At 39.5% G+C, this 11,613-nt stretch overlaps 1 protein-coding gene and 1 long non-coding RNA gene across 2 annotated transcripts in view; one reads left to right on the top strand and one right to left on the bottom strand.

Moving 5' to 3' along the window:
* The window catches only part of grpel1 (GrpE-like 1, mitochondrial), an 8,764-nt gene extending 2,322 nt beyond the window's left edge, over positions 1 to 6,442 (bottom strand). Inside the window, exons 1-3 of the mRNA XM_034901312.1 lie at positions 6,282 to 6,442; positions 4,679 to 4,805; positions 2,279 to 2,360 (exon numbers count right to left, since the gene is read on the bottom strand). Of these exons, the coding sequence (XP_034757203.1) occupies positions 2,279 to 2,360; positions 4,679 to 4,805; positions 6,282 to 6,382 (310 nt within the window). The 5' untranslated portion in view covers positions 6,383 to 6,442. The remainder of the gene's footprint in view (positions 1 to 2,278; positions 2,361 to 4,678; positions 4,806 to 6,281) is intronic.
* Positions 1 to 9,963, top strand: part of LOC117962185 — a 16,961-nt gene extending 6,998 nt beyond the window's left edge. Inside the window, exons 2-3 of the long non-coding RNA XR_004660591.1 lie at positions 1,986 to 1,988; positions 9,951 to 9,963. This is a non-coding gene — a long non-coding RNA (uncharacterized LOC117962185). The remainder of the gene's footprint in view (positions 1 to 1,985; positions 1,989 to 9,950) is intronic.
* Positions 9,964 to 11,613: the final 1,650 nt, after the last annotated feature.

Genomic DNA, 11,613 nt, shown 5'->3' with positions numbered 1-11,613 from the left:
CATCAAAAGTGGTAAAGGAATGGCTAAACCAGGCTAGAATTAAGGTTTTAGAATGGCCTTCCCAAAGTCCTGACTTAATCCCCATTGAGAACATGTGGACAGTGCTAAAGAAACAGGTTCATGCAAGAAAAGCATCACATTTAGCTGAACTGCACCAATTCTGTCAAGAAGAGTGGTCAAACATTCGACCTGAAGCTTGCCAGGACCTTGTGGATGGCTACCAAAAGCGCCTAGTTGCCGTGAAAATGGCCAAGGGACATGTAACCAAATACTAATGTTGCTGTATGTATATTTTTGACCCAGCAGATTTGGTGACATTTTCAGCAGACCCATAATAAATTTATGAAAGAACCAAACTTTATGACTGTTTTTTGTGACAAACATGTATGTGTTCCGATCACTCTATCACAGAAAAATAAGAGTTGTAGAACTTATTGAAGACTCAAGACAGCCATAACATTGTGATTTTCTACAAGTGTATGTACACTTTTGACCACAACTGTAAATGACTGTACAAGCCTTGAATCTGAAAGCATTGCTTGGAACACTTCTTCAGTCCCGTCATTTGACCTGTATGAATTGTGGCTTGTCACGGTCCTCAGCCCCCCCATCACCTCTGCTCGGAGTGTTGGCTTTGAGCCACAAACTGCTCGTAGTTCAGCTGGCATTGTTGGCTGTGGATTTCCCATCCTAACACCTAGCGTTGTAGCGTTGACATCGTTGCTAGCGATGGAGCAGAAACTAGCGATGGCGGGTAGGTGGCGTGCCTTTACGTAGTCTGTGGTTTTTACTTTGTACGTGCGATTCCACCGCTCTGTTCCCCATTTTCCCAAGTTTGAAAATCTTCCGACACATAACGCAGTTTGCTTCATACGCATTTTCAGGCTCCGACCTTAACCAAGGATACTCGTTGTTTTAAAGCCAACACCAGCCCACGAAGCAGCTTGATTTGTGTAAGTGGTTAAGGTCAGGATAGCCGATTGGTCAGGGGACAGGACATGTACAAATGGGCTTATGTTACAGCGACAACGCATCGCAAAGCCTACCGGAAAAAGAATATTTGACAACAGATTGCCTGCATTTTCGCCGGGACATGACACAAACATATTTAAGACCTATCCAATCTGAATTTAAGCCAATTTAATGCTTTTTAAGGCCTTAATTTTAGGAAACGTAATTTAAGACTTTTTAAGACTTTTTAAGGACCCGCGGCCACCCTGAAAAAAGTGTTAAATAACTGAAAACATGTCTTATATTCTAGTTTCTTTGATTTTTGATAGTGCTGCAAACCCTTGGTGTTCTCTCAATGAGCTTCATGAGGGAGTCACCTGAAATGTTTTTTTTTTTTACTTCACAGGTGGGCCTTTTCAGGGTTAGTGGAATTTCTTTCCTTATTAATGTAGTTGGGACCCTCAGTTGTGTAGTGCCGAAGTCAGGTTGATCCACAGCCAACAGCTCTATTGGACAACTGTTAGAGTTCATATTATGGCAAGAACCAATCAGCTAAGTAAAGAGAAACGAGTGCCCGTTGTTACTTTAAAAAACTGAAAGTTAGTCGATCCGGAAAATTGCGAAAACTTAGAATGTGTACCCAAGTGCAGACGCAAAAACCATCAAGGGCTACAACAAAACTGGCTCACATGAGGAGCGCCCCCTATAATCCATATGTGTTCATTTGTAGTTTTGATGCTTTCATTGAGAATCTACAATGTAAATAGTCATGAAAATAAAGAAAGCGCATTGAATGAGAAGATGTGTCCAAACTTTTGACCTGCACCCCCACACCTTAGCCAACCGCCAAGTTCGCTGCCCAAGAGTTTCTGAATAGGTACATGCTAGGAACATGTTAAAAAGTAGCCTTGCATAGTCAATGAAGAGACTACAATAAGTAATGGGTTAGAACATTAAAGCATGTAAACCTATTCTAGTAGACCCCAAGAGTGCAAAAAGGACACTGAAAAGGAATATAAAAGCAGTGAAAAAAGGAAGTCATGCACAGTATGCACACTTATTCTAGAACGGTCTAATAAGCTTGTCATGAAATAGAAATCAAGTTAGTTCTAGTAGTGAAAGTTCAATACAGGTTTTACAGACAACCACTTCAAAAAGACAATTTACTCAAAGAAGAATAAGGATGGCCTCTTGGGACATCTAGTATAGTATAATTGATCTAGAACAGTGATTATTTTCTACAGGATGTGTCCATGGTAAAGCCCTTTTTAGGTGGAAGATGCTGTTGAAATATGGAAAACCGGCACATTTAAAATGGAATCTTTACCGTATAGTTTAGCATCTTCAATCATCTTCTGACTCCTTGTCCTGAGGTTCTCAGTGTCTGCCAAGGCCCGCTTGTATTTTTCCTGGGAACATGATAGAAACAGTTTGCTATGGAGTCAACACACAACTAACTCACTACAGGTCAAACGTTTGGGGTCGATTGGAAATTTTCCATTATAGACAATACCAGCTCAAATCAGTTGCATTGTTGTTTTTTAACCAGAGCAGCAGTTTAGATTCCATAATGTTCTTACATAATTGCAAAAGGGTTCTCCAATGGATTCTCAGTTTTTTGAAATTATATCAGATTATTAAACATAATGTGTCTTTGGAAAATTGGATGAATGGTTATTGATAATGGGCACTGTAGATAATGCCTTAAAAATTAGCCACCCACTCAGATCAGCTGGAATTATTTCTATGATGGAAATCTGTAAGTGACCCCAAACTTTTGACTGGTAGTGTACATTATGCAATGAAGCTTAGGCATCAGTTGTTGTTTTTATAAATGTATTCAACCTTTATTTAGGGAAGGAAAAAGATCTAAGCTATTCTAAAAAAAAGGTCTGTAGAGTACTTTTGTTAAAGGTGGCAATGATTAAAATGTAAACCCAGATTAAAATCCATACAGTAAACACCACCTTGTGCCAACATGACTATAATAAAAAGAAAAGTATTGCTACTGCATTTATATGTAACTGTGTTTTTTCTGTGAGTGTGTTAGAGATGGAAATTCTCTAACTCTCTTAATGGGAATTAAATGACTGAAATTAAAAAATGGCTTAATTTTTAATTTAGGATTAGTACATTGGAAAACGAATTATTTTCATACATTTATTATAAACATGCCCTCTGATTACAAAGGAAATCTATTTGTTGCATGCAGCAATTTTGTACAAGATATTATAGGCAGGCCTATAACAAATAATTGTCTAACTGCAATTATTTTCCATAGTCGCAGTTATTTTGTATAATTGCAATTAAAGCATTAGAGCACTAGAGTTGCCATAGAAACTCCAAACATCCTGGGCTGTAGCCGTCTAAAGCCAGGGAAATTAAACATGCTCCGTTTATTGTTAATTATTCATTCTTTTTTTTTTTATTAACGGAAATAAAATGTTATGTTTTAATTTTGTTCTTCATTTTAACAATGTAATACAATGTTCTATGATAATAACGAGGCATGGTTTACTTGATTGGGTGTGAACCTGCGTATCTGGGTCTCATATTAGTAAAATATAACAAGATGTATCCTGGGATTCATTTAAACTTGTTTAAAAAAGTAATCGAAGAATGAGAAACGTATTATTTCACTACAAGAGACAACTATATTGTTGATCGCAATTATTTTTCTTTTCCGCCTTTATATTCCATACTGGACCTCTGCATTGAGGCATAAAGCCCTCAGAACGTGTGCGCCTGCTCTACCCACTGATCCAAAGCGGCCACAATAGCAATTATTTCTAAGACAATTAATTGTTGAGCAAAATTTGGAATTTACAGGCCTAATTATAGTACCTTCAATTTAAGCTATTGTTACTGTATTGGCCGAAATCTGAATATAATTTCAGGTCACTTCGACATGGGACTGCAGGGCCAGGGATCAAACCACCAGACGACTGCTCTACTACCTCGGCGACAGCCACATGTACAGGGATGATGGTGACAGTTCTCAGACAAAAAGGGACTAAAGCTAGTTATGGAGTGGTTGAAAGTGTTTGTGAAGACTGCAGCGAGGTGGTCAGCAGATGCCTAAACTGCAGGGCTTACACCACCAATAGGCCCTTCTGCCTTGCTGCAGTCAATGTGTAGAGCGCGCTTGGATTGTGGTGGCACCTTCTCAGGTCTGGCTATGTGCTGTGAGTTTGTGTAATGGCTTTAGTATCAGTTTTAGGTGTAAAGCTGATAACTGTTTGAGTGGCTGGGCTGCTGCGTCCATACATGCCACCATCTTGGATCAATACAGGGAGAGATTTTAGAACAATATCAGTGTTTCCAACACACAGACCAATTTGTGGCGGTGCGCCATACAATCAACACCGGCCGCCACAAATCGTGTTTTGTTGTTATTGTTGTTATTGTTTTTTAGACGCTATCTAATACTTGCATTTGTTCAGCTGCAGTACCTTTCCCTGCTCTCCTCCGTCTTTCTGTCACACCACACACACGCACGCGAAATCAGCGACTTTTTAGACCCCTTCGAAACTTTTATTTTATTTTATTTCAGTGAAATAAACAGTGTTGGTTGATAATCCACCTTAAAAGTTAGTCATTGTTAGGTGGAATTATAAGGGCAACTTGACAGAATGTGGTAAATTCATCAGATTACTGTTTCATCAGAATAGTGCAGCTACCAGCCTGCTCAACTCCAGCCTGACTGAACTGGATTTGTGTGACTTACTGTCATGTCTTTGAGCTGTTCCTCCAGCTGGGTCTCTGCTGCACTCTGCTCCGGCTTCTCAGCCTCCTCCTCTGACCCGTGGCCGTTCTTCTGCTGGGTGGCTGTGCATAACAATCGTGGAGAGGCTCTGGGTTGAAGGTGGGGACGAGAGAGAAAGAGAGAGAGATTGATTTTATTTGTTTGATTGTAAATTAGTTCACTTGTAGGTTTGGACTGCTGGTTTGACAGAACAAGACATTAAAAGGCATCACTATGGGCATAATTATTCAATCATGATAATTGAAAACTATATATAGACAAGCTTTGTGATGCACACTATCGCAGTACAAAAATATTTAGGTGTTTTAGAGAACGTTTTCCATTCAGACAGACCCCTGGAGAATTCAATTCAGTCAGCTAGATGTTTTGGAGGGAAACTGCTATTACTGTTGCTGTATAAAGCTAATTTTTACAATAAGATGTGTGATTTTATCATAGCTCTTGACAATAAAATTGATTTGATACTCAAGAGTTCACTTAAAGTTGGAGCTTACTGTACTACCCCATGGGGTGGACGAGGGATTACTTCATGACATTGCGTTTACATCAGTGTATTGTAATATAAAAAACTACAACCCATCTGTGTGCCTTAGTTTTTCTTTTAATATAAATATTGTATGACAATAGTCTACAATTATATGAAAATGCAGTAAAATAATACAAAATAGGAGATTTAATAGAAGATGTTGAAACCATCTGTAAGTACTGCATATATTATTTTACTTCTCAGGGAAGCATGGTATTTTGGTTCCTTCTCCAGACCTGCTTAACAGCTTAATTAACCCTGCTGCCAGTTGTACAACCGCCAGTTATACAACAACGTTGTATGTGCTAGTCTTTGATAAATATCAACGAAGACGAAGTATAGACTAAAATGGAATATTGTGAAATCCTTTGATGTAGTAGAAAAGCCTATTCCACTGTGATTTATGTCGTAATCTTTCTCTAGCCAATAGTGTGGACACATGACACCAAATTCCATTCACAGGTTATTCATCTATGTCATCTATGTTAGATAAGAGAGTAACGACAAAGGAAACGTTAAATTATCAAATTTAGCAATGGAGTTTGGTTCTGACTTCCTCTCCATTTCAGAAAAGACAACACATTAACTGACGTCAACGCACTATGAAATGCTCTTTAACTGATAAAAAATAAAGAGCTAACACACGAACGAACACGAACACACTTGATTGTTGACTTGAACGTTATTTTTAGCATAGTGAACCAATCCTCTCTTCATCATTTGCAATGTGTCACGTTATGTCATCATCCTTCTGCTAGCAATTACAGTGAACGCTACATGCTAACAATGTGAAACACACAATAAATGCGCTTGGCCAGGTCATCTTCAACGCATACACACAGCCACCTGTATCTTTCACTTAACGGTAAAGGTCAACGGACCATGGTCGGTTACGAAAGCTATGGTTGCTAACAGCTAGCTCTTACTATGCCGTTTCCTGGGATGACAGTAACGTAGCTTACCTCCCTGCCAAGTCAAGCCTGGTATTGCTATAACGGACACATTTCAGTTAACAAAGTCGATATTGAAGTATGTTACCTTATTAGCGCAGGTGAAGATACAATTGAGTAGCTCTGTCTCACTGCTCGTACACACCAGCTCGCCATTTTCACTGACTTCAATACTGACTGCTGAAGCATGAAGGGACGCACAATGATGACGGCAGGCAGCAAGGTACGGTTTGAGCCAATCAGCAAGTTAGTAAGAAGACCACCTCTTCCATTTGACAAATCCGATTTAGAGCAGAGTTTGACGACAAGTTGTAGTTTGGTTGAGTTGAACTTAAAGGCGAAAGTTGATGCATGTGACCATAGACAGTTAAAGAAATGACCCATGACATAGTGATGAGACAACCGGCTCTTTAACGTGAGTCGGTTCAATGGTTGGCCTACCGGGTTAATAGATTCGGGCACCGGTTCGCGGTTTGAAGGCCCTGTGGCAAAAGCACTTGGGATCAGAGGACGAGTTTTACAAAAGTCAGAGGAAAGTGGGTAAAATTATGTTCAGGTATGAACATAAATAATTAACATCAATAGTGTACACTAGACACAGCTGCATATTTGTAGCCTACTTCAGGTCAATCTTCAATTATATCAATAAAAGAAATGGATGAGCCTCATGTGTCTTTAATTGAATATATTGATAATTGAATATAATTGAAGCTAATGTGACATTATATTCACTCAGCTTTATACAGTGTATCTCTTGTCACACAGAATCCTGTAATAGCAGCCAGGACGCAACACAGTGTGTAACCCTCAGTCCAGACTGTTTATCATGGGAGTCAGGACATCATTAAGGTCGTAACCTCCAGACACCCAGATACTCCTCACGGAAAGCAGCTGAGTGTGAAGAACACTCTCAAATAACCAAACATCACAATACCCATAATTCTTCATGTCAACTTTATAACCTACCACAGCTGATTAAGTTGATTGTTTTGAAACTCAGGTAAAGAGAACCTGCGGATGAATGAAAACACAAAGTGTTTCTGGTTAAACAGTTAAAATGGTGATAATCTAAATCTTATAATTGTCTGATTTCACCTCTTAGACTCCAAGAGGTAAAATCAGACATAAATGATTTGTGTTGGACTCTGAAACAGATCTGCTTCATAGTGCAGAATGTGGGACATGGAGAACTTTTGTGTTTCAGACTCAGACCTGCAGAGGAGGCAGTCAGAGACACAGAGGAACTAGACCACAACCTAAACCCAGAATGAAGAGGTTCAGTGAATGTGGTGCTGAATGTGTGGAGGTGGATCACAGTGTCTGAGGAGACTCTAGAAGGACAGTGTGCCAGCTGGATAGTCCACATACACTGCTACACTGTTAGAGACAAAGGAGGAAGTGAGGTCTATGCTTCTGTTATTGTGATGGACACAGTAACCATCAACAGAGAACTCCAGACTCCAGGACTGATCATTTCTTTCACTGCCTCCACCCCTGTTGATTCCTGTGTAAATCACTGATATAGAAACCCCTCCTCTCCCCTCGCCCTCCCAGTAACAGCGATCAGGAAGAAGATTTCTGGACAGCAGCTGAGACCAGCCTTCAAATCTGTCTGGATGATCAGGATATGGCTCATCCTTTAACACCCATGTCACCTTCCTGTTGTTGTCAGATGGTTTGAGTCTTCTGTTAACTGTGTTTGGGTCCAGTTCCAGTTCACACACATCTGATGGAGAGAACAATCCACAATACAGCTGCAGGATCTCATCTGTTAATTTATTAACATTTTTCCTGACAATTACTGACAGAAAACCATTTCAACTTTTGTTATATACTGTATTCAGCTGTGAACATCGGTAAAAGCCCTGACATGTCAAGGCGGCCATTGGCCAGAGCAACCATCACCGTAGCATTTTTGCTGTGTCCCCCACCATCACCATGCATCAGACTATGTTGGCGTTCAAATGTTCAAAAGGCATTTTAGGAGGGTGGATGTTAGCTAATTGACATTAGCCAGCAGCCGCACAGTCCATCTGCTTCCCACTGCAGGGAGATGTCTTTGTAGAGAAAACAGATGAAAGCCCATGATGGACAGTGTGGTTAGACATGTCTCAGTGTCTGCTGTCTTCCCGTCTGGGAGTGAAGCAGAGGGACCGTAGGCTTAGTTTGGTTCTACCTCTGTGGATTAAGGCAAATGCTGGTTAGAAGTTAAGCTAAGGCACTAAAACGACATTCTGGAAAAAAGGTGGAATGGATTAAAACACATCCAAGGAACAAACAGGCCTTTCCTGTGTGACAATATAACAATTATGTCATTACAGTGGCTAGAATAAATTTACACACCCATGCTAAAGTTGATTAAAAAGAGGAATTAAAATAACATCTTTTGGAAATTGATCGTAACGCCTTAATTTAACAAATTTAGGAAATCCAACCTTTTAAGGACACCAACTTTCTTTGTGAATGAATAATGTATTGTAAATAAATAAATGTTCTTCCTTAAAATACAAGGGGCATAAGTATACACCCCTTTATTAAATTCCCATAGAGGCAGGCAGATTCTTATTATTAAAGGCCAGTTATTACATAGATCAGGATCCTATGCATCCTGACAAAGTTCCCTTCCCTTAGTGTTAATTTTTGGGCAAGACAAATGCAACACAGGATGACACGGGGAGACATGAGGCAACGCCACAGTCGGTCTTCGTTGTTCAGCTTGGTGTGTGAAGGCCTTAATACGCCATCCCATTCCCCAGCACAAATTTGCTCTATGACAAGCCATTATAGCATTTAATAGCTAGACTGGATAGTTATTGCAGATATCCATTGTTATGTCTACAAAACAATTGTTACTGGTCAAAAATCAAATTTTAGTCATCCAAAATGAAACAAACATTGCAGATATGTATTCTGTAATTTGGACTATACAAAATACATTTGTCACAGCCCAGTCTGTGACCTCTGGATTCCCCTGTTACTGTTTGTTTCCCTGTCTTTCTTTAACTCTGAAAAAAATGTTTATGCAAATTAGTAACAGATTTTCTACATGTTATAATAAAAAAAATACACACTCACTCAAAACTATTACAGGTTGTCTGAATAAGAGGACCGCCTTTACAGTGCTTATAGAATTTGATTATTTTATGAAACCCTCTGATAAATGATGCTCATATATTAAATTACAATGCGATGGCCTTTCTATCTAATGAATGATTTTAAAAAAATCATTCAAAATAGGGATAAAGTCAGATCAATTTAATTAAATTCTCTATAAAATTATGCAATGATCCTTAGCCTTTTCACTACAAATGAACATGACTGGGTAGTAAAGATGAAACCTACTGAAATATGATATAATGTAGCAATTTTAAAGAGTACTGTACTTCATTCTATAATGCAATCTAACATTTACACAATTCATAACTTGCAAACGTATGTAGATCAGCTGCAGAAGGATGAATATGTGGGCCAGGGAGGAGAAAGAGTCTTGCCTGACAGGGTTTGGACGCTTCTCAAGTGACCCTAACGAACACAAATAAGAAATTCAGAGCCTCTCACTTGTTCTTTTTATATTTTCACTTATGCAAATCGTGTACTTAAAGCTATGTGAGAAATGAACAAACTGTTGAAGGCAAACAAATACAGTTACAAGCAAATGTTGTGCACTAGGCTTTTTTCAATAATGTACATTATGATGGGCGGACTGCCGGACTGACTGCTAAAATATAATATTTAATTCTTGCTCACGCACAGACAGTTTAAAGTAGAAATAAATTTGGTACCATGGTTGCTAAAGTTCTTTAAAGGTCAGGGGAATGTAAAAAGAACGTTGGAGGAACGTTCTCTAAAGGTTGCAACATTAGGGGAACATTCTTTAAAGGTTGAAACGTTAGGGGAACATTTGCTAAAGGTTACAATGCTGGGAGAACGTTCTCTAAAGGTTTCAACAGTAGGGTAATATTAGTGGAACGTTCTCTAAAGGTTGCAACATTAGGGGAAACATCAGGGGAACGTTAGGGGAATGTTCCATGAAGGTTACAACGCTAGGGGAACGTTATCTAAAGGTTGCTAACGTTAGGAGAACGTTCTGGGTGACGTCTGACAAGTTATTCAATGTTAAAACATCTTAACTTAAATTTAGTTTTGACCAGTACTTCTGTACCAGTACATAAAGTTGTGGATGTCTTGAAAAACTATTTTTTACCAGTTACCATGTTATTGTGCATCTTTATTTACCATTCCAATTAGTGAGAATACAATTTTAACCAGCATAAATGTTAATATGAATATCTAAAATGTGATTACAGATGGGAAAGTGTTTTCATTAAATGTTAAAACTACTTGCCATGCAAACAAGCAGATTAAAACAATAATTAAAGCAGACACTTCCTCTTTGGTCGAGTTAGTTTTATTGCAGGCAACACTTTGGAAATGTTACAACATGACCTACATGGGGTATTTACTCTTTGGTCTACTGCATCTGGAAAATCTACTGCACTTTTTATACAAAATTATGTCCCATCTTTGCATTTCTGACAAGTGCGTCACTAACATGTCCCTCCTTTTACCAAGTCCTTCGTAAAAAAGCTGTAGGTCTCCTGATTCCTGTGGGGTCAGATAAACACCGGAGCTGGCGAACCACCAGCTGCAGTGGCCACTTTGTCATCCACCTGTACAGTGTTTGTGTCTTTTATCTCTGTGCTGGTCACTGGCGGTAGTAGTGCACACACCTCTTTATCTGTGAACTCTAGCGTCAAAAGTTGCACAACCATTGATCTACATGTCGCCTTACCACTTCACCATTTCCTAGCAACACTTTGTGGGAAACTGACCCTGTAATCTCCTGAATCAGTCCTGATATCCACTCAAGTCCTAACCATAGTTTTTGATGTAGACATGGTTTATTGTCATGCGCACCTTTTCACAAAATACTGTTATGAGGAGGAAGGAGGACCCAAACGCAGAGTGGCAGGCAGGGGCTTTAAATGGTTTTATTAGAACAAAAGGCAGAGCAACAGAGTCCAAACAAAAACCAAATATCCGGGAGCCAGTGAAAAACAAAAGTACAAGGGTTGGAGACTCACTGGGAAAAAATCCAAAGGGACAAGAACGGACACCCAGGGAAGTAAATCCCACGGGGAAAAATCCAACAGGAGAACGGTAGGGAACATAGAGCAGGACGACAGGACAAACAGGCTTGGCAAACTGGCCAAAGGATCTGACAAAGGACAAAGGGAACACAGGGGTCAAATACAAGCGGTAACAAGGTAACGGGGAACAGGTGAGACATCAGGTGAATCACATTAGGGCGGGGCAGGACAATCAGACAGGCACAAAGCAAGACTAGGGGCGTTTCTCAATATGTGTTCTTCTATGGACTTGTGTTCTTGTGTTCTTGTGAAACGTCATGTTTGGTGGCC

Source organism: Etheostoma cragini, chromosome 19, assembly GCF_013103735.1.
Source record: "Etheostoma cragini isolate CJK2018 chromosome 19, CSU_Ecrag_1.0, whole genome shotgun sequence".
Taxonomy (NCBI): Eukaryota; Metazoa; Chordata; class Actinopteri; order Perciformes; family Percidae; genus Etheostoma; species Etheostoma cragini.
This window is presented reverse-complemented; position numbering and strand designations above follow the sequence as displayed.